At 43.6% G+C, this 23,489-nt stretch overlaps 2 protein-coding genes across 3 annotated transcripts in view; one reads left to right on the plus strand and one right to left on the minus strand.

Moving 5' to 3' along the window:
- The first annotated feature begins 963 nt into the window (after nt 1-963).
- On the plus strand, nt 964-13,924 carry LOC124044420 (mitogen-activated protein kinase kinase kinase 19-like). The gene is given in 16 exon segments (XM_046364060.1): nt 964-1,150; nt 3,703-3,896; nt 4,653-4,844; nt 5,202-5,362; nt 5,647-5,762; nt 6,475-6,590; nt 7,359-7,419; nt 8,491-8,578; nt 9,307-9,551; nt 9,735-9,778; nt 9,906-10,536; nt 10,571-11,547; nt 11,549-12,139; nt 12,250-12,354; nt 12,597-13,294; nt 13,580-13,924. Coding segments are annotated over 15 exon segments (4,284 nt in total). The 5' UTR covers nt 964-1,150; nt 3,703-3,713; the 3' UTR covers nt 13,656-13,924.
- LOC124043949 (cyclin-T2-like) overlaps nt 13,917-23,489 on the minus strand; it is a 10,002-nt gene continuing 429 nt past the window's right edge. Inside the window, exons 2-10 of one of the 2 annotated variants that reach the window (XM_046363119.1) lie at nt 22,677-22,758; nt 22,431-22,559; nt 21,868-21,928; nt 21,301-21,363; nt 21,038-21,083; nt 17,333-17,496; nt 17,096-17,166; nt 15,773-16,919; nt 13,917-15,645 (exon numbers count right to left, since the gene is read on the minus strand). In XM_046363119.1, coding sequence (XP_046219075.1) covers nt 15,578-15,645; nt 15,773-16,919; nt 17,096-17,166; nt 17,333-17,496; nt 21,038-21,083; nt 21,301-21,363; nt 21,868-21,928; nt 22,431-22,559; nt 22,677-22,758 — 1,831 coding nt within the window. In that variant the 3' untranslated portion in view covers nt 13,917-15,577. Of the gene's footprint in view, nt 15,646-15,772; nt 16,920-17,095; nt 17,167-17,332; nt 17,497-20,671; nt 21,084-21,300; nt 21,364-21,867; nt 21,929-22,430; nt 22,560-22,676; nt 22,759-23,489 lie in introns of those variants that run through there. The other variant, XR_006840412.1, reaches the window with a different exon arrangement.

Below are 23,489 nucleotides of genomic sequence, written 5' to 3' on the forward strand. Positions count from 1 at the left end.
TCAGTTTTTGATTTGTTACAAAAGTTTGAAATATCCAATAAATGTCGTTCCACTTCATGATTGTGTCCCACTTGTTGTTGATTCTTCACAAAAAAATACAGTTTTATATCTTTATGTTTGAAGCCTGAAATGTGGCAAAAGGTCGCAAAGTTCAAAGGGGCCGAATACTTTCGCAAGGCACTGTACTTAAGTAAAAAATACTTTAAAGTACTACTTAAGTAGTTTTTTGGGGGGTATCTACTTTACTATTTATATTTGACAACTTTTACTTTTACTCCACTATGTTCCGAAACAAAATAAGGTACTTTTTACTCCTTACATTTTTCCTGGCACCCAAAAGTACGAGTTACATTTTGAATTCTTAGCAGGACAGGAAAATTGTCTAATTCACACACTTATCAAGAGAAAATCCCGGTCATCCCTACTGCTTCTGATTTGGCACTCACTAAACACAAACACTTCATTTGTAAATGACGTCTGAGTGTTGAAGTGTACCCCTGGCTATCTGTTAATTTAAAAAAATCAATATAATAGTGCCATCTGGTTTGCTATAACCAGAATAAGGAATTTCAAATGATTTATACTTTCACTTTTGATACTTAAGTATATTTTAGCGATTACATTTACTTTTGATACGAAAGTACATTTAAAGCCAAATATTTTTACTCAAGTATTATTTTACTAGGTGACTTCCACTTTTACTTGAGTCATTTTATTTTAAGATATCTTTACTTTTACTCAAGTATGACAAATGGGTACTTTTCCACAACTGCTAATTCATACAGGAAAAAGGAATATTTGACAGATCTCACTTCTAATTGTAGGCATGCACTCAGTGTTGCCTTTATTTGTTTGAGAGGCCCATTCAGACTGGCAATTAATCTACTGTTGGCCTGCCTGGCTGACTATCTCCTTGGTAACAGAATGTAAACATTCGTGCTACTTAGGAGGGGAGGCATGCACACTGCACAGGGAAGGAGAGCAAACACACTGAAGAAGCTAAACTAGGAGGAGGTTTTCTTATAAAACAGCTGCTAAATGCAGAACACTATATTTGTTTGTCAAAGAACATTGGAGTAAATGTGAAGCATGAAAATTGGGCAAAGGATTGAGTAAGACATTTCAAAGTATGAGACCAAGAATACTGAAGGTGAGTAAAGTTGTTCATTTCACTCAACTACTGCTTTTCTTTTTCAAGACTTCTTGCTTTAACTATGTCCATTCTGACTGACACTTTTAGTACTATTATATTAATTGGTTCTAGAATGCTAATCTGTAAAGAACTCCCAAAATGGTTTACATGACTAGTTGTCAGTCATGAATCCACTAGGATGCTGGTTAATGTTCCAGGGATGAATAGTTGTTGTTATTATGATGCCAGTCAGGCCTGTGGTTTGTATTAGCTCTCATTAACTCGTTGTCATTGTCTAAGTCACATCATGAGTCGGTGTTTGTGTCCCTAATGGCACCCTATCCCCTACATTTGTGTTTCTCAACTCCAGTCCTCCAGTATTCTCAACAGTACACATTTTTGTTGTTGCCCCGGACAAACTCACCCAATTCAACTCATTGATGGCTTGATGATTAGTTGACAAGTTGAATCAGGCGTGCTTGTCTGGGGATACAACAAAATATGTACTGTTGAGGGTACTATATATATAGTGCCTTCAGAAAGTATTCATACCCCTTGACTTATTCCACATTTTGTTGTGTTATAGCCTGAATTCCAATGGTTTTTCTCAACCATCAACCCACTATACCAAACAATGAATGTTAAAACATGCTTTTAGAAATGTTAGAACATTTATTGGAAATGAAATACAGAAATATCTCATTTACATAAGTATTTACACACCCATGTAAGAATCACCTTTGCCAACAATTACAGCTGTCAGTCTTTCTGGGAAAGTTTCTAAAGCCTTATTCACATTAGCTGGTTGAAGTGACACAAGTCAAATTTGAGCCATGTCACCAAATTACTATTGTCTGAACACACACAAATACAATTTGGTTGCTTGTAAACTTGCTGTTTGGACAGTAATTATTCCAAAACGGATTTGAAAAACAGAACTGATTTGAGCATTAAGGCCTGTAGTGTGAACAAGGCAAGAGCGTTGCACATCTGGATTGGGCAATATTTGCTCATTATTCTTTTCAAAATTCTTTCATCTCTGTCAAATTGGTTGTTGATCATTGAAAGACCATTTTCAGGTCTTGCCTAAGATTTTCATGCAGATTTAAGTCAAAACTGTAACTCAGCCACTCAGGAACATGCACTGTCCTCTTTGTAAGCAACTCCAGTGTAGATTTGGCCTTGTGTTTTAAGTTATTGTCCTTTTGAAAGATTAATTCATCTCCCAGTGTCTGGTGGAAAGCAGATATCCAGGTTTTTCTCTGGGATTTTGCCTGTGCTTAGCTCTATTCCGTAAACATTTTTATTGTGAAAAACTCCCCAGTCCTTAATGATTACAAGCATACCCATAACATGATACAGCCACCACTTGAACATATGTAGAGTGGTACTCAGTAATGTGTTGTTTTGGATTTGACCCAAACATAAAACTTTGTATTCAGGACATAAAGTTAATTTCTTTACCACATTTTTTGCATTTTTACTTCAGCGGTGTATTGCAAACAATGCATGTTTTGGAATATTTGTATTCTGTACAGACTTGTTAATTTTTACTCTGTCATTTAGGTTAGTATTGTGGAGTAACAAAAATGTTGATCCATCCTCAGTTTTCTCCAATCACAGCCATTAAACTCTGTAACTGTTTTAAAGTCACCATTGGCCTCATGGTGAAATCCCTGAGAAGTTTCCTTCCTCTCTGGCAACTGTTAGGACGGACGCCTGCATTTATGTAGTGACTGGGTGTATTGATACACCATCCAAAGTGTAATTAATAACTTCACCAAGCTCAGATGGATATTCAATTATTGCTTTTCATTTTTACCCATCTATCAATAGGCACCCTTCTTTGTGAGGCAGATAGACATTTCAGCTTTTCATTTTTTTGTAAACATGTCTAACAACATAATTCAACACTATGGGGTATTATGGGTAGGCACCGTAGTGCATTACTTTTGACCAGGGGCCCTGCATCAAAAGTATTACACTGTATAGGGCCCTCAAACACAACTCTGGACATCAAAGCCAGTTCCACTGCTTTTTCTCCATTGTTCCCCTCTAATTTAGAGGGGAGTCTAGGTGTGTGCAATTAATTATGAGGTAGAACAGAAAACCAGTAGGCTCTAGACCTTGTAGGGTAAGCCTTCAATACCGCTGGTATAGGGGATATAGGATACCATGTGAGAGGCAGTCATTCTCTGATACACATGATACAGTAACGAGAGGAAATGTCCTCCACTCCACCTCTCCTACTGGAGCTTATGATATTATAGTAATTATTATAAGCAGGTGCGCTAGATTAGGGTTGGCGTGAAAACCTACTGAACAGTAGCTCTGAAGGAACAGGGATGGAGAGCCCGAGAGGCTTGCATCAACATTCAACACAAACATGCTGAAGCCCCACACCATACGTGGAGGGACCCGATCTTGAAAGAGGAGAGTAACCATGAACCAAGTGTCCACAGCAAACAAACTAAGCTGAAAGGCAGCAAGCTACAGAGAAACAAAACAACCTTCACTGTTATCTCTTACATTCATCCATCTGGCTTCTATTTTCACCAACTTGTCAACAGGACCCTTGTGGATGATGGAGAGTAGTGAGAGAAGGGTTCTGGGGGCTGGTATTGAGGTGCTGAGGGGAGAGCTGGAGGTGGTAGGCCTGGGGCTGGAGGAGCTGGGAGATTGTCCCTGGGAGGAGGTGGATGTTCCCCGCATGGAGGGGGGCTGTACTCCTCTTATCACTGCCTGCCAGAGGGGCTTGACTGAGGTAAGCATCGTTGGGGGAGAGGAATTTGGTTTAGGGGGAGGTCTGTCTGGTATGTTAGTCTGCTTCAGTGACCCTTTGACTGAACTGATGTGATTAGTATTCTTATTGTTAGTGAATAAGCCTATATATTTGAATGGAAACACAGCATGGCTGGTATGCTTTATACAGACTTTGTTATGTTTATGTGGTTGGATGTCTATTAGTTTTGCACATTGTAATCTATATTCAACAAAAGCATCACTGTGTGAATGAAGGAATATTTAAATCAAAAACAGTTTCACATACTGTGAGGATGTGAACAATCCATTTAAACACAGGTGTTGACCGATGAAAAATTCTAGACTATTTATTTTTCTTCCCAATAACATGGTGTCATGTGACATTGAGGGAGGGGGGGTGAAGACCCATGATCATTCTCTGGAGATACACTATCAAAACAACCACATTACTTTGTTAGTAGTGTGTCTAAGGCCACAGGGAAACAATTGTTTGCATGTGTCCCAGGAGTTGGGTCTTTCTGGCTTTTGTTTTGACTCTGTATGATTTCACAGATTTCACTGTTGCCAAAGCAAAACATGCATTGTACTATGTACACTGAGAAAACATGCAATAAACCCCATACTATTATGCTGGATGTCATTTACTTGACCTTTGCCATTTTGAAATAGGGGACCAAAGCATGTCATTAGCCCTACCCTACCAATAAAACATAGGAGGAGGGGGGGGGGGGTATTTTAATGTAAATTTTGTTGTCAGGTTGTACACTTCCTTCTGAAAAGAGGAGCCGATGTGACTCTGTGCAACCATAGCAACCAGACACCACTGCATGTGAGTCTTCCAGTCCTCCAGGGGGTGCTGTTATCAGCCATGTTCAGGGCTCTGCCCCACCAGACCCAGCTCCTCCAGGCTGCTTGGCAGGGAGACCTCCACTCCCTGCAGCACCTTCTGGTAAGTCCACCTCCCCCAAAACTCCTTTACAACGTCCCACCATAGACCACACACACGCGCACAAGCACACACCAATCGCGCACACAGTCACTGCCACCACCACTGATATCACTCCCAACGCCCTTTACATTGTGTAACTGGAAATGTGACCCACAGCATCAGGTGCTTGTCTAACAACAGGGTAGGCTAGAGTTTAGATTAGCACAAAGGACAGCATTGTATGGATGCAGCCAAAGCAGCTATGAGCATTCCATATGTAATCATCTCCAGGACATTTCTCATTTGACCTTTCTTTGTTCGTAATGTGTAACTCTCAGGCACCAATGCTGAGCCTATTTCTCTATGTCTGTGTTGCAGGCCCAGACAGACCTAGTGGACGTGAACACTCAGAACCGCGACGGGCTGACCCCTCTAATGCTGGCTGTGAGGGACGTCGACTTGTTTGAGGAGCTGGACGTCCGATTGCCATGGGAATACAGACCTGTGGAGGTGGTCAGGGAACTGCTGGCTCTCTCAGCGTAAGGAAACCTGCAGCAATGACAATATCACTTTGGTTTTGTTATTACAACAGCCTAAAACATTACATTATTACAGAACCTTATTGCAAAATGACCGTATTATTACTGCAATACAATTGTATTACTTACAACATAATAATATATTCCATCTCCCAAGCTAACAACATCCTTGTTCCATAACAGCACTCACAAATACCTTTTCACATTGCCCCTGCCTTTTCATTGGTCTATACGCCGCCTTCCGCTCTATAAATTATGTTAATTATTCTCCCTCTTTCAAACAGTGACCTGGGGGTGTGTGATGACAACGGCTGTTCTGCTCTTCACTATGCTGCACAGATAGAGAGCCCCATGAAAGACGAACTCATCCACATGATGGTTGAGTCCCTCAGACAGCCAGGTATAACATGACTTTCAACCAAGATGGTCAGACAATGTTGTTACTACAGTTATTGCTGTGTAATTACATGACATGACTTTCAACCATGATGTTCAGACAAATCCAACATAACACAACTCAGATGTTTGGTATGGTTTGATATATTCTGTTTACTTTTGAGGATATTCCAGGGAAATACTTCTCTATCCAAGTACAAACCATGTGATCTGTTGGTTATACACATACTAGTACCACACCAAATCTGCTTGTTTGTGGCATTTCGTTCTTATGACATCACAGCACTCAGGTCATGTACAACAAAGCTTTCAAATCAATCCTGACAGAAATGCAATACAGATTTGACTGAGGGGAGAACTGCTCATAATAATGGCAGAAACAGCACAAATGGAATGCCATTAAACACATGGAAACCATATCTCTGATACCATCCCACGTATTCTGCTCCAGCCATTATCATGAGCCCCTTCTGCCCAATTAAGGTGCCACAAACCTCCTGTGGTGAGTAGTATTGATTTAGTCGATCCGTGCAGTGTGTACTTGTGTAATCAAATGTTTTCCTGAGCTTGGAGGAGGGGTCAAAGCCAGCACTCATATGGGAAATCCTGGTGAATTCCTGAGGGGCTGAGTGTGTGAGAGGGCCTTGTTTCCTCTTGTGCTCACTGACTCCACTAACTCCACACCTCCGTCTCATTCTTCCCTGGTCAACAAACAGCGCCCACGCCCCTGGACCTGCAGTGCTTCCACCCTGACGAGCTGAGAGTAAACTCCCCCAGCCCCTCTCCCTATCTGACCCAAAATGTCCTCATTCAGACTGCTGCCAGCACAGAGGTAAGTGATCCTCCGGTTGTACAGTTATGTAAGAAGTGTACAAGTTTGTAATTTTGTGGAGACCTACTTCATCATGCGATTTTGTTCACTATGTGTTAACACATTTTAAGATCATCAAACATATTACAAGACAAGTTAGTTGTATTGCATCAAAATAAATGTACTACAACACAGCTTCTGTCTCAAATGCATTATTTATTACTTGCCCAAATATCATTAATCAATTAAAAGGCTTAATCCATAGTGGCTCTTCCCCTAAAGCAATGGGGCCCAATTCACCAGAGACCTGAGTTACATCAGTGTAATTGGCTGGTGGGGAGTCTGTGTTCTGACTAGACGACTCTGAGCTATATCCTGACTTTGCTTTGAAGTGGCCTTAACAGGTGAGACAAGGGCAGGGAGCGCAGCTGGCTACTGTCTGGTGTCTAATGACCCAGCCCACTTATTGAATAGCAGAAGGGCAGATGGTTGAAAGAGGCTATCCCAGGGGCACACAAACATAGCAGACTGGGCACTAACCTGAAGCTATATAATATTTTAGGGCCCCCCCAGGGAAATTAAATGGGGTGGAGTTGACTGTTTAACAATCTAATTCGTTATAGGCTCTGAAATAAATGTCAGTTGAACATAACCACGAGCTACAACAACAGTCACCATCGTCCTCCTAACTGCACTTAGGACAGTGATATCATAGATATTTTTGTGGATTCATGCCAAATGCAAAAGGGTTTAAGGCTACTTATGACCATTCTTATTTTCCCATTGTAGGATTTGCTGGAGTCTCCAGAGTGCGTTCCTTTATCCAACCATCATAAAGCAATCAATCAAGGTAAGCTGTATTTCCTTATTGTGCACTGTCACCTACAGTAGGTAGGGTCTTGGACAGTGACTCCTTGTGTCCCTGGTCTGTGTGCCCTGTTGGCTCTACACAAGACCACCCCCTCCTCCCAAACACACCCTTCCCCTCTCTTCACACACTGGGCCTATCCCACAAAGAGACAGCCACAAAGGCCAGCCCTGCCATGGCCCAAGCTGATTGGGTCAGTGTGCTAAATCACTCCCCTCAAGGAGACACAATACAGACTCCCAGCTGGAAACCTTCCTGACTCCTGTCAGACACACACAACAGAACAGAGTTGCTCAGAGAGCGAAAACGAGAGCGAGCGGACGAGAGGTGTACAGCCCCTCTCAATCTCATTCTGTCATATAATCTGAGTAGGTTGAGAGGAGGGTAGATTGGACTAACTGGCTCTGAAACAGGTAACGTCTATTGTTTCTTATGTTGTTTTCCAACCACTTTGTTTGGAAAGTACTGTAAATGCTAAATGTCATTTGTAGTTCTCTGCACATAGGCTGTGTATAGAAATAGTTGTGTGTAGAAACAACATGTAAATAGTGTCAAATGTTTGGTATTATGCAGTGATAATAAATTCTATTATTGGTTCAGTTGGATCTTGGTGAAATTCTACTGAACATAAACAGTGTCATGGTGGAGCATTTGGACTCCCGAGTGGCGCAGCGGTCTAATGCACTGCATCTCAGTGCAAGAGGCGTCACTACAGTCCCTGGTTCGAATCCAGGCTGTATCACATCCGGCTGTGATTGGGAGTCCCATAGGGCGGAGCACAATTGGCCCAGCGTCGTCCCCGTTTGGCCGTCATTGTAAATAAGAATTTGTTCTGAACTGACTTGCCTAGTTAAATAAAGGTTAAATGGAGAAAAAAAAATCGGATTTGTCAGTGGACTGTTGTGATATCGAATGCTATCCTACGTGTAACAGAGGAACCATTCACTGTTGACTTGGGACTTTTGCTGTTGACACACAGTAGCAGTAATGTCCCTGCTATGTGTGAAAGGTACATCAACCCCTACTGACCTCAGGCTGTGTTGGGTCCTGTAGATAAGGGGCTCTCCCTCTCCTTCCAGAGCGCCATGGATACCCTGATGGACATGAGGCAAGCCTACCAAGATCTGGGGAAGGGTAGCAGGTGGGCACGCACACACGCTCCATGTTAATTAGAACGGCTATAAATTAATACAACAATACAGTAACCACAGGGCAAATTGAGTCAGGAACACACCCAAACACCAACACCTGTTCATACAGACACACACAAACACTTATGCACACATCCTTGCTATTAACAAGCACTCTCACACACAAACAAATCCACCGTACGCTAGTCCCTCCTCCTTGTGTGTACTTCACCTCCACACCTCCCTCACTTACATAAATACAGAATAAGAAGTGTCCAGTTACACAGTCAGGCCAGCAGTCATCATGTCAAGGGCATGCCAATCTTCCCAAACAGAGAACAGAGGGAGACCGAGAGAAACAGAGGGAGGGAGGGAGAAACTGAGGGAGAGTCTACTTTGCTTTCTGAAACAGATCATTGTCTGTAGGGCTCTTACTGCTGAAAGAGGTCCAAAGGGATCCTGGGAGAATAAACCCCTTTGAAAAGTTCTCACTTTACAGCATCAGCCCCTGGCCAGCGTCCTCTGTCCTGCATCCACACAGAACAGAGAATGTCCATCCCTTTCAATTGCACTGTGTTCATTATTAGGAAATTATATAAGATTACCCTACGTCTCAGCTCCAGGTTTTGTGAATTATAGATGATTTTAATGAACAAAATTATTTTACCAAGATTACCTGTGAAAGAGCATTGTAAGGTGCAAAGCATTTATTCTCAAATCTACTTTGTTCTCTCTCCAGTCAAGGTTCATCTCTACCCAGTCTGTGGTTCAGAGCCAGACACTTAGACAAACTGGATCCTACACCGGGGCTATTGAAGACCACAGGAAGCTCATCCTGCCTGCCTGTTTCCCCCAGGCTCAGATGTGAGGCTGTGGCCCCCAGCCCGGTGGCCCCTCACCCAGCCCAGCTGAGCCAATCTGCCCCCGGTCTATTGGAGCCTCTCCTGGACTCTCTAGTCCATGCCCGAGTTCACATCCAGAACAGTTAGTAATATAATAATTACTATCTGCTAAAGGCTTAGAGGACAGTATAAAGGTCAGCATGTTGTTGATTCATTTGTTTAGGTAAAGGTCATGCTCATGAATGTGTTTAGAGAAGTACTCTTTGTTGAGGAAAAAGTTGCGTAATTTTGTGTTTGTAAAGCTTGGCATGTTCTTGTCTTGCAGGGCTTGGATGTGGTGAAACGGAGAAAAAAAGCAGTGGTCGAAAGGTAGGTCAACGCAAATAAATCGTGTTTTATTCGTACATCACATTTTCATACAGCTTCCTTAGTTTGTAAAAACCACCTGTAATCTGCTATTTATTCACCGTTGCCTTTTCCAATCATCTCTGTCCAGGGCTCCTTCCCTGCCCTGCTTCCAGGCCCCATCAGGACCCCCAAGCTGTTAGCCCCTCTGGAGGGGAGGCATAGAAACGGTGGAGTGCTGCCCGGCCTGAAGCACCCTTCTCCCCTAAAGCCCATCAACCTTGTGCCCCTGATGCCCCTGACCTCCATGTCCTCCATAACCTCCAGGCTGAGGAGGGAGAGGCTGGCCAGGACCAGGGTGAGCCCCAGAGGGTCCCCAGGCACCAGAGGGGGCAGCGAGGAGAGCAGCTTCAGTAGCCAATCCTCCATTGACTTGGAGGTAGAGGTGGATGACAATAAGAGAGACTTAAGAGACCTAAGAGAGACTACAGCAAAACAACACGCTGGAGAGACTTTTGAGGGAAGGTTGCAATTGGATCTAGACTCATCTGGAAAGTTTAATGTTGGAGATTACAGTCAGGATAATGCAGACCATAAGAATAGGGAGTCGACAAGACATCAGGGTGCCTTTCCTAGGGATAACAAGGAAGGAGTATCTATCAAATCTGACCCTGGAGGGAGAGGGTACAAAGCAATAATTGAGTTGAGTCACCAACTTAACATCTTTGAAATTCGTCAAATCGGGGTTAACAGCACTTCATGCTTTGAGAGGGACTGTGAGGGTGAGGTTGTGGCAGTGGAATGGACGAAGGTGATGTGCTCAGGGGGGTCTCTCAAAAGAGACTACAAGTACTGAGCCAACTACCACATGTCCCTTTGCATCTAAAAGAAATGGAAACAAAGAGATTCAAGTTGATGACAATGCAAAGACTAGTGTTGTGGATGACACCAAGTATCAATGTCTTCCTTCCACTGTGAATGTCACACTACCTGAATTAAACCCTCCTACAGAGAAAAAGATCAAACCTATCAAGCCTGCCAAGAACAAAGAGAGTAGAGGCAGCACTAGCATCCAAACCAATCAGTCTTTCAACGTCTTGGCACACAAAGATCACATTCGGGGGAACAGCAAGTCCAAAAGCAACCTGAGGACTTCACCCATTCCTTCACAAGTCAAAGGCAAAGTCAGAAAACCTCCTGATCTCATCGTCAATGGGATAATCTCTACAAAGACTGGTCAGAATAGCACAGACTCAACCTCTGTCAGAACGAGGGTTACAGAGCCCGTACATCCAAGCTGCAAAAAGCTGAACAACGACAAAAAGGCACTTAAAATAAAAGTACCTTGTCAGAAACATATTCAGCAGAGGGAACCGAAAAGTGCCAGACAAGCCAAGACTGGGTCACAACTGGGGACCCTGAGGGCCAAGTCAGCCGTGGACTACATCACGTATAGTGATATCTTCCAGGAAATCAACACCGGAGATGAGGGACCAGTCATCTATGAGATGTTTGCCGGCCCGGTGTTTGACAACATAAGAGTTTCCAGTTCATGTGAGAGGACGAGGCAGGTCCCGTCTGCCCCGTCTAGGAAGACCCAAACCCACAGGACCAAACACAAATGCCCTAAACCACTGGAGAGCAGAAGAGTGAGGCGAAGCCCTGTGGACAAGGCCAAGCAGAGGAAGAACAGGGCTATTAGGCCTATATCCAGGGGAAAGTCACATCTGACACCTATCGCCAGCACGCATGACAAAGACGACGTGGTGGTTATTTCTGGGCTTGACTGGCAAATCCACATCCAGACTAAGACTGAGCTGGTCCTCGGTAAAGATGGAGAAGAGACCGTCTCTCCCAGCACACCAGAGGTTCAGGGGGGACCACATGTTGTCACTGTCAGTGATCGAAGAAGTGCTGTCTATGTCCAGCCATACGCCAAACCCACTAATCTCTCACCACTGGCCGAGAGACGAAACCTCCCCCAGTCAGACAAAGACTAAACTCACATCTCATTCTGACCCAGTTGATGATCACCTCCATGTGCTGCACAATAGGGGACCCATGGCGAACAACATGTCAGAAAATGAGAAAAACAAGGCAAATCATTTAGACCATTCATCCACCCTATCCGATTGCCCTGTGCAGCCTAAGATCAACACCTGGACCTCAGGTAGCTGTGACAGCAGGACAGTGTCCCCTGTGTTCCAGAAGTTTCAGGATGATGTGGGGGAGGGACCACTGACCGATGACCTGCTCCGTTGTCTGGCAGAAGAGCTGATGTCACTGGATGAGAGAGATGGTGTATGTCCAGAAAACAACTGTGACTCAGACCAGAGGGAATTCAGAAACAATTCTGAGCTGAGATGTGAGAAGTCATTACTGGGGGTAAGTTGGCACTAGAGGAGTACCTACACCAATTACAGCTAATCATATATACACACACATACGTGTGGTTGTGTGTGTGTAACTTCCCACCCTGTGCGGTTGTCCATTAGGATTTTACATCACCTGGAGAAGTGCTCAGTGGGTCTGGGTTGGTAGTGGATGATGCCATCACCTGGAGGAAAGGAGAAGTGCTGGGCAGAGGAGCTTATGGAACTGTGAATATATGTTTGCTTCTCAATTGCCTCGTAGAAAAGGAAAAGTCACATCACAGTAAAGAGAACCAATCATGCCAACACCCAAACCTTGCTATAGTTGTATAATCCCATATCAAAACAAGGCTACCTTCATTATATAGATATTCAAATGAAACAGTCAAGCTTATCTCTAGGGTCTCAAATTAGCTCCTGAGCATGTCTGTAATAGGAATTTTAAAACTTCATATTTACGCTGTTTTTAGGTGTTCTGTGGACTGACCAACCAAGGCCAGCTGATAGCCGTAAAACAGGTGGCCCTGGACGCCTCAGACCTCGTAACCGCAGACAAGGAGTACAACCGTCTACAGGAGGAAGTAGACCTCTTAAAGAACCTCCATCACGACAACATTGTGGGATTTCTGGGCACCTCTCTGCGGGACCACATGGTCAGCATCTTCATGGAGTATGTCCCCGGAGGCTCCATCGCCAGCGTGCTCCACCGCTTTGGTCCCCTTCCGGAGCGCGTCCTGGCCCTGTACACTCGCCAGATCCTGGAGGGGGTGTCCTACCTGCACCTCAACAGGGTCATCCACAGGGACCTGAAGGGGAACAATGTGATGTTGATGCCTACAGGAGTAGTCAAGTTGATAGACTTCGGCTGCGCCCGCCGTTTGAGATGCCTCACTCACACATACAGTCATAGTGACCTCCTGAAATCGGTGCATGGCACGCCCTATTGGATGGCGCCAGAGGTAATCAACGAGACGGGTCACGGCAGGAAGTCGGACATCTGGAGCGTGGGGTGCACAGTGTTTGAAATGGCCACGGGGAAGCCGCCGCTGTCACACATGGACAAGATGGCAGCGCTGTTCTACATTGGGGCGAGGCGAGGCCTAATGCCCTCGCTGCCTGACAGGTTCTCAGAGGACGCCAGGGATTTTGTTCAAGTCTGTCTGACCAAGTGAGTTGATTTACAATTCTGTCCTACATATATTTTTAAAGGCATAGTTCAACTAAATGACTGGATGTTTCCTTAACCTTGAACCTGGTCTCCGAATATGAGGATTGGGATCTACTCTGGGTTTATATAGAATTCTACGAAGTAAAACAGTGTGGATTAAAATTTCAGTAACTTAGATTACCAATTACTAAGTCAAAGACAAATGTGACAACTCACCAAGTCAGTAAATCATGATAATAAAAGGGCATCCAAGTTGAATAACATATTAATCTGTCCTCTTTGCAGTGACCAGAAACAGCGCCCGTCTGCAGAACAACTATTGGACCACCCTTTCATTCCTAACAATGTGATCTTAGTTTAGGACCTACACTCAAAGCTGTTAGGAAATAACGCCAGATGTGCCAATCAGGAACACCTATCAATCATTTATATAACATGTCCAAATTGTATTTTTAAATGCCCTTTCAAATGTATTGCTTAAAACTTAGATACTTTCCATAGGCTATTACACAAATAATTCCTTGAATATTTGGGGCACCTTTGATACAACTAGCATTTGTCAAACATATTGCATCCATACTTTTCATATAGCATACAGTAAATACCAACCATACAACATAGGTAATGTTTTAAGGTAGTGGTAACCGTAAGATTTATTTGTAGAACAAAAAAACAAAAAAAATGGATGTCAAGGTTTGCATTTGCCTTCTTGTTGAGACCAAACCACTGTAATAATGTCTGTGCCCAAGAGTATAATCACTATCAGTACTGGGGAAATATACCATCTTGGCCTCAATACAAACTCTCTGCACACTGAAATAAAGGACTAACCAGTCAAAGAACAGTTACTATTGTGTGTCCAGAATTGAGAATGATATACTCCATATATATTAGGAAACTGACCCGTTGGAGAACAGCATACAAGCCACCGTACTGCATCAACACTGACAGCCTTTATTGCTAGCCTGGTCCCAGATCGGTTGGTGCTCTTGCCTACTCCATTGTCAAGCCATATCAATTACATATAGAGTTGGCAAGAGAGACTGGCACCCAGGCTACTTTTATGCTGTTGTTTTCTTTCACCAGACATAAACAATACTACATTACTTACCTACAGCTTTGTATCTATGGGCTACAGCGTCAAGCCAAGTAACAATTTTGTGTAAATGCTCTTCACAGCAAAGGTTAGGCATGTAAACGTTATAGCACTATTATTATTGTCCTCTTCTCATGTATGTCTTTAGTTTTTTGTGTGAGGCAAAGCCTTTGGCATCCAGCTTAAGGTAACCTTGGAAGTCAAAAAAAAAAAAAAGTGTACAAATTGCATGGCCTCTGACAACATGCCAGGTGGTTGTTACTGTTTGTAGGGTCTGGATTGGCTGAGTTGGAAAGGTCGAAGTTCAAGTGCCATCTCCTGGCAGCCAGCCATGTGTAGTACAGGCTCTAAGCACAACACAGGAATGCGGCAGTCAGAATCACAGATGATAGGACTCCTACATCAAGTTACAATAGTATTTTTTCCCAATATATATATCTTGTTATAGTTACAAGCAGCTCCAAACCTGAGTATTTATGGTATAGCTTTTTAAACATACAAAAATGTATGTACATTTATCTTTACTTTCTGTAAACAGCGGTCAGCTTTCTGAGTTATCCCTTTGATGATTGCATGCAGATCCTACATACAGTATTCAGCATAAAAAAGGGAAAAATAATTCAAGAGAAATAAACAACTAAAAATCCAACTTCCATTGGCAGCCATGTTTGGCCTGCCTTTACTTCTGTCTGAGCTAAGCCCCCTCCTGCCACAACAGAGGGCTACTTGACATGTTCTCACCAGAATGGATAACAGCTGTGGCAATGCTGTTTAAATTATTATTTAAAAGAGACTGTTAGAAATTGCACCTTTCGTGCCTTTTCAGTATTTATACTTTTCCCCCCTCCGAACATGGAGATTTAAACTCGGATGACCCCCTAACACTCACACACGTCCGCATTCCATGACCCATCCTGAGAATATGGAGGACAAAGCAGCAATTACACATTGAAAGGGGCAGGACTATACCAGCACTGCCAAAATATCAGATGATCAGGAAGCATTCATTTCTCTCTTTTTGCCTCAAATGTTGAGATGTCCTACACTTTCCTTTATATTTTTTACTTTACCTTCCTATGCTTTGCTATAAAGGGTTCATGAGTTAATTCCTTGGGCACTTGAGAGAATCGAGCATGTCAGAAGTGTTTGTAGTCTGCCCGTTGGCAGCAAACGCCCGGCCGGCTCCCTCAAGACTGCGGCTCTCCACTGGCTTCTTGTCCAGTTTCACTAGGGCGTTGAGATGTTCGTAGCCCACCTGGTATGTGACAGGGGGAGGAGGAGGGGTTAAAACCAGAGCTGTGACTGAGACGACACACACTGTGACTAAGACGACACACACTGTGACTGCAGCTGAACAGAGGAACAATGAGAGGAGGAACTACCTGCGCCACCCTTGGAGCTTTTGCTCGTTTTGGAGGAGTGCTGGTTGTGGCTTGCGACGTGTGGGTGCCCCCTCTTGCGGGAGGAGCTGGAACCAGAGCTAGGGGCCATGCCCGCCACCCCCTCAACACCCCCCAGCCCTAGGGGTCTCCGGAGGACGGCTGGCCCGGCCCCCGCTGGCCCCTCGGGAACCCCTCGGCCGTTGCCACTGTGCTGTGCTGCATGAAGGTGAGAGTGGCCGTGCTGCTTGTGGTGGTGGCGGTGGGTTGAGTGTTCTCGGTGCTTCTCCTTGCTCACTAGCGGGCTGGAATGTTTGCTCTTGGCCCCGCCCTCATCAGAAGAGCTGTGGCGCTCCGAGGACACCTTGATTTTCATCTTCAGCTCCTCTTTGCTGGCCACGCCCCCCTGAGAAGGAATTGGAAGGCGGAGTTTGAGTGAGCCCCCCTTGTCCCGTTTGTCAGAGGGGACCTTGTCCTGGCCTGGCGTGGCGAGCTTCATTTTAAGAGGGGAGGCAGTGGTGCTGCTGCTCCCAGGGTTAGGGTGGAGCTGCATGTGTTTCCTGTGGTCTGATTGGACAGAGGGTATATATGAGTCCCTGCCCTCAGGCTCGAAACTCTGCTGCTCTGCCCTGCGTTTATGCTGCACCGCCAGCTCAGCAGCGTGCTTCTCTCTATACTTGTCCAGGGACATTTTCTGAGCCGGCGGGGGCGGTGGAGGGAAAATTGGCTGCTGTTGCTTCCCCACACCCCCCCCTGACCCGACCTTGTGTTCATGTTTAGTAGGGTTGAACTCTCCTGTCTTATCGGGTCTGTTTGGGTTCATTGGAGGACCCTGCTGGAGGCCAAGTGCATCTGTTTTGAGGGAATAGCTTCCTCCCTCCAAGCGACCCCCCGTATCCTGGGGCCAGTCGCTGGGGGCTGTGAAGGTGTAGGAGGTGCCCTGCATGGACGCGATAGAGTCCAGGGAGAGGGGCCCACTGGCGTGCCCTGGCAGAGGGACAGGGAACGATGAAGCGGCTTTGGAGAAGGCTGAGTTGGAGACCCCAGGGATGGCATCTCCCAGGGAATGTTCGTGGATCAGGGAGGGTCCTGGGTAGGGGTCGTTTGCCTGAGAGCCATCCCCCTTGGTCTTCTTGGCAGCTTGCGTGGTCTGGCGAGTGGGAGAAGAGCAAAAGATGGCGTGAGGAGGCGATTTTGCAAAGGGCATTATATAAAACTGTACAGCAATAAAACTACACTGAATTAAAATCAGCAGACAAGACGGTCTACAGTGTTTAACGTGAGTAAGAGGTCTTAATGATTCACTGGTGAAAAACAGAAGCTCACCCTCCAATTTCGTATCCTCTTCAACCTGCTCGGTGTCTTCTCCAGAATTTGAAGGAACTCATGCGTCAGTTCTGAAGGCAAGGAAAGATCACACTTCATTTTAACACCCAATTCATAGCAATGACATATCGCAAACATTTCTCATTGACGAAAACAAACTACTCTTCTAAACTAAACCACATTGTAACTGTGGCTTTTCGACTAGGAGCATAAACCAAAATCAAATCAAAGCCTCACCATCGAGAAGCTCCAGTGTGACAGAGTTGTCCACGTACTCCCACCAGTGTTTCCCGTCAGTGGAGACCGGGATCTCCCAGTTGGACCATTTACAGGCCAGGTGGATGCAGACGCAGGCGATTACTGTGGGCTTGTGTTGCAGGCAGAAGGTGGTGAGGTGGAGGCTGCGTGAAGAGAGGCCGGAGCACAACGGGTCACATGGACGAGAGGGAAGAAAAAACAAAGAGGGGGGGGGGGGAAATCAACGTTAGTAACAGGTGCTTAGGGCTGAGGTAAAACATAGTATACATAGTATACATAGTATACTATAACAGAAATGTTACACCCAGATTGACACAGTTGCACACTTACCAAAATAAAACAACAACTGACATGCAGAATAGATCATGAGTCAGTTTCACATTGTGGCTACCATCCTAGTGTTTACCACAAGGAGCTGTAGATATAGCAATAACTTCAATTCTAATTTAAAAAAGATGACTTATGTTTTTTTTTGTGTGGGGAAAGTGACCGAATTTCACCCTTTATTGAAACATCAACCACCAATAAATAACACACAAGGTGAACATTTTATGGCAAAGTAAACTGGTTATGGTGAGACATGCATAGAAATGCCTTCTTCTGGTCAACTCTAGTTCAAGTTGGTTTGAGTTCTAAAAAAACCAGAGTAATAGAGAACTAGATCGAGCTACAATACTGAACCTTACAATATTTTCTAGCACAGAGAGCTAGATATCCTACCATTTGAAATACCGTGGTAAAAGCTGGATGGTAACCTTGTGTCACAACAAGTACAATGTCTGGACGCTAGACATAAAAAAAATCCATAATATGCATCTTTTATATCCATCTCCTGTATGACCGCGCAGCCTGAGACTAGTGCGCATACAATCCTGAAAAACATACAGATCAGAAGTTCCAGAATTCACCATGGCGACGAGTATTTCCATGGTTTGGATTCTAAAACAGACATTCCCATTCAAGTCAATTATATTTCTATGCTCCTACTTGCTGTGGCTGGTCATTGGATTCAGTTAAGGCATTAAGAAGCCATTTATCCTCAAATTAGAGTGATGTCTCAGGCACAGCGGCAACCTCTTATTCTCCTTCTTCACTGTCTGTAAGACTCTCCAGTTCAAACGTCTCAAACTCAGCCTGAACAGGCCGCTTTTGGAACACAACGTTGTCTTTGGCTCTTTGATAATTGTTTCTATAAAAAAAAATATATATATATCCATACAATTGCTGAATTACAGCACTTTACAGAAAAGTGACTATCAAAATCTGCATCCAGACACTGTAGTTTGTTTTGAGGGCATTCAACAGTTGGAAACAAAAAGGCTATATTTAAATCCCAACCCAACATGTCATGTTAAAAGTAACCCTTTAAGGACCTAGTTCTACGAGAATTTGCAGACCATGAACTGTGAAAGGTTGTTTGTACGCGGAAAGCCAGAAACCAAGAATAATACGTATGATAATGGGCGGATGTGGCACCAAATCAGCATTTTACAATGCAATGAAATGGTGCATGAAAACATGAATTCTTCTCTTCAAAGCAAATACAAACTTGTCATTTGAGCAGGTCCTTAATGGGTTAACATCAGAAATGTAAAATTGGTACTTCCATTTCTGTTTTATACACAAAACAGCTCATTCGGGAAGAATTAAGACCACTTGACCCTTTCCACATTGTTACGTTAGACTTTTCCTCAAATGGATGAAATCATGTTGTTTTCCCTCTATCTACACACAATATCACAAAGACAAAGTGAAAACGGGTTTAGAAATTAATGCAAATTCATTCATTTAAAACAGAAATACCTCATTTACATAAGTATTCAGACCCTTTGCTATGAGACGTGAAATTGAGCTCAGGTGCATCCTGTTTCCATTGATCATCCTTGAGATGTTTCTACAACTTGATTGGATACCACCTGCGGTCAATTCAATTGATTGGACATAATAAAGGCACACACCTGTCTATATAAAGGTCCCACAGCTGACAGTGCATGTCTGAGAAAAAAACCAAGCCATGAGGTTGAAGGAATTGTCCGAAGAGCTCAGAGATCGGATTGTGCCGAGGCACAGATCTGGGGAAGGGTTTCCAAAACAATTACTGCATCATTGAAGGTCCCCAAGAACAAAGTGGCCTCAATCATTCTTTAAAAAATGGAATTAGTCTGGAACCACTAAGACTCGTCCGAGCTGGCCGCCCAGCCAAACAGAGCAATTGGGGGAGAAGGGCCTTGGTCAAGGAGGTGACAAACAACCCGATGGTCACTCTGACAGAGCTACAGAGTTTCTCTGTGGTGATGGGAGAACCTTCCAGAAGGACAACCATCTCTGCAGCACCCCACCAATCAGGCCTTTATGGTAGAGTGGCCAGACGGAAGCCACTCCTCGGTAAAAGGCATGACAACTCTCAGACCATGAGAAACATGATTCTCTGGTCTGATGAAATCAAGATTGAACTGTTTGGCCTGAACGCCATGCGTCACATCTGGAAGGAACCTGGCACCATTCCTACAGTGAAGCATGGTGGGGGCAGCATCATGATGTGGGGGTGTTTTTCAGCGGCAGGGAGACTAGTCAGGATCGAGGGAAAGATTAATGGAGTAGAGAGAGATTCTTGTTGAAAACCTGCGTCAGAGCGCTCAGGAATTCAGACTGGGGGCGAAGGTTCACCTTCCAACAGGACAACAACCCTAAGCACACAGCCAAGACAGTGCAGGAGTGGCTTCGGGAAAAATCTCTGAATGTCCTTGAGTGGCCCAGCCATTGCCCAGACTTGAACCTGATCAAACATCTCTGGAGACATGAAAATAGATGTGCAGCGATGCTCCCCATCCAACCTGACATAGCTTGGGAGGATCTGCGGAGAACAATTGGAGAAACTCCCCAAATACAGGTGTGCCAAGCTTGTAGCATCATACCCAAGACTCGAGGCTGTAATCGCTGCCAAAGGTGCTTCAACAAAGTCCTGAGTAAAGAGTCTGATTACTTACATAAATGTGATAAACTAATTTTAAAATATATATACACGTTTGCAAAAATGTCTAAAGAAAGATTTTTTTTATAGCTTTCATCATTATGGAGTATTGTGTAGATTGATGAGGACATTTTTTTTCATCCACTTTAGAATAAGGCTATAACGTAACAAAATGTGGGAAAAGTCAAGGGTCTTCATACATTCCGAATGCACTGCATATGATATCATTCCACGAAAAAGTATTTGGTTAACTGACTTAAAAAATTTAAACTTAAGAAAATACTTTAAAACTATTTTGTGAAATTTGAAAAATACAAATAAAAAGAAAATAGGGTATTGGTACTTACCGGGATGACTTCTACGTTATGTTTACATCTGTGTAATCTTTAGCTGCTATTCAGGCTACCAAAGTGTCTTTTTAGACATATGCACTTTTGTAACCGAGCAAACGTGAGGTTCTAGCGCACCACTACACTTCACATTGTGCATTCAACCCCACTGTGCCAACTCTGGTCCCTTGTACAATACACCGCACTGCAACCGGGGCCGGTACCGCCAAACGCCCCCAACCCGGGGGGGGGCAAGGAGGGGGCTGGCGTCCCAGTAGCCACCGGCGCATAGAGGGCCGTTGGACACTGAAAGGGTACCCTGCATTAAAGGAAGCTATAGTGTGCAGTAGTCACAGTGCAACAAAGGAGGGTCAGGATAACAACCTGTTGGTAGCCATGAAATAGGAAGTCTGTGCCAGATCCTTGCTTGCTGCAAGTGAAAGAAAAAGAGGGTCAGTCTTTGCCAACCAGTGAGCTCCGGTAAGGGTTATCATTAGAAGTTCACAAATTGTACATCATGTTTTGTGAACTCTAAGGTCAACAATGACTTGTTGCACAATCATTATGTCAGCATTATCTTTCCTCCCACCCACGTTAGGGTTTGGGTGGACTAGAGGGCATGAAAGAGCAAAGAAAGAAGCCTCTACCTCTCACTAGCTGGGAACATTTCACCACATCAGTGTGTGGATGTTCAATAGTTATTTCAAATCCTGGAACAAAATACATGACAGGTGAGTTTCAACAGTAACAGTTTGTAGATTAAATGTATTAAAGTAATGTTCTATGGTTCCTCCCCTCTATTCTTTATCACAAGAGCACAGTTAGGATAACATGTGGACTATGAAAGGGAGTTCTCATTTCTTTCCATCCAAATAAGAGTGAGTATATTGGTGTTGTATAATCAAAATGGCCACAGATGGTGGCCACAGAGTATATCGTAGTCATAGATTGGAACATGCTTGGGACTGCTGTTTGCCAAGATCTGAAATTCATCATAACAGAAGAACATTTTGACCTGCGCGGGTACAATAGAATTATGGCATTGAGGAATGATCAACATGTTACCATGACAAACAATTGAAACAGTCTGAAAAATGGAAATTCACCAATGCCTGGCAGCAATGAACCAACAGAAAAGTCAAACATAATATTCAAACACTTTGTAGACAAGATCAAGCTCTCACTAAATGCTCACTCAGTCAGACTTCACTTACCTAAAGTCTGCAGCACTATGGTTTCAAGTATCACCAGCTCTTGAGCTTGCTGGAGGTATGCCTGAAGTTCAATAGACAATCATTACATGACATTTGTAATGTGTCTATCCATACCTCTATTTCAAAGCCCAATTCCAAACTATAACAGTATTGTTTTCTTAGTGTCAGTGGTTTAAACTCAGTCTCGATAATAGGAATAATATGAGCACGAAGATCTTGCTGAGACTGGACTGAGACATCAGTCTGACAAAGCCTAAATATTGTCAATCTAGACTCGCCCTCTGGTGACAAAGGAGAATATACACTGAGTATACCCAACATTAGGAACACCTGACATCAATAAGGGACCATAGCTTTCACCTGAATTCACTTGGTCAGTCAGTCTCACGGAAAGAGCAGATATTCTTATTGTTTTGAATACTCAGTGTATACTAACACTTTGTATAAACCTTTACACTCAAACCTCAATACAATCACACAAAAGAAAGTGTTCAAGCCATTGACAAAATGGGACAAGCAGGGAGGTGGGAAGGGAAAATAAAACCTACAATACCCATACTTACATTACTCTTTGTATCAAGCGGGGTCTCTTGAGGGTTTAGACAAGCATGGGCAACTTTAATAACATGCTCAAGTTTCCGAGGTTGCTCTTCAACTTTCGCAGCTAGGAATAAGGTGGTTGGAGAAATTATCTGTAACAAAAGAAATGGATTTGAATATATTAGTAAGTAAACATGTTGCAAATGGTCTGTATGGAGAAAACAGAGAGTCAGGCTGACTATACATAATGAAGAAAAGAAAATACTTACATTTCTGTGGAATTTGGTGAAAGAGTGGAACATATAAAATCTATGCATGTAAACAATTGCTGTATTTATTGTAAGTTGTGAGCTGGAGAAAATGGGTTAAGGAATTCAAATATATTTTAACTTAAGATGTTTCATCAACTAACTAAAATTATGTATTTTAGTCCACAGATCACAGTTGCGTTTACAATCAGTCCAATTGTGATCTTTTTTTTTTTCACCAATTGGTCCTTTGACCAATCAGATAAGCTTTAAAATCTGATGTGATCATTTTCCCCCACTGATTTATCTTTTGACCAATCACAATTGGGTTGCCTGTATAAACGCAGCCATTGTTATCCACGGAGAAAGCCATTAGTTACTTAATTAAATCAAGTCAATGAGATGTGTCAACTTCTAATCATTTGATCCACGTTGTTGACAATGCCGGATAGATACAAGCGAACTATTAGTTAAGGTACAGTAGCTAGATAAATTTGATCCAGTAAGCAACGTACTAACATGGCAACCGAGCAAATTAAATTGAGAAATTCAACAATGCACGTCCTGCTTTACCTGAGTGAACTTGCTCGAGCTAACTAGCTAAGCAACTTAGTCACAACGAACAAGCTTGCTTGACAGGACCGTTCAATGCCAACTGACTAGTGTTGGCATGCTGGGCAGCTATCACTTGTCTAAGCGAAGGAACTATGATTCATCATTGAACATCAGCGTTAGCTAAGTAACATTTCAGTTATGGTAACTAACAAGTAGTGGGCTAGTTAGCTGCTAGTTTGCTAACTAGAGACAGAGAGATGTCCTAGTTAGCTGCTAGCA

Source organism: Oncorhynchus gorbuscha, linkage group LG09 (assembly GCF_021184085.1).
Source record: "Oncorhynchus gorbuscha isolate QuinsamMale2020 ecotype Even-year linkage group LG09, OgorEven_v1.0, whole genome shotgun sequence".
In the NCBI taxonomy this organism is placed as follows: domain Eukaryota; kingdom Metazoa; phylum Chordata; class Actinopteri; order Salmoniformes; family Salmonidae; genus Oncorhynchus; species Oncorhynchus gorbuscha.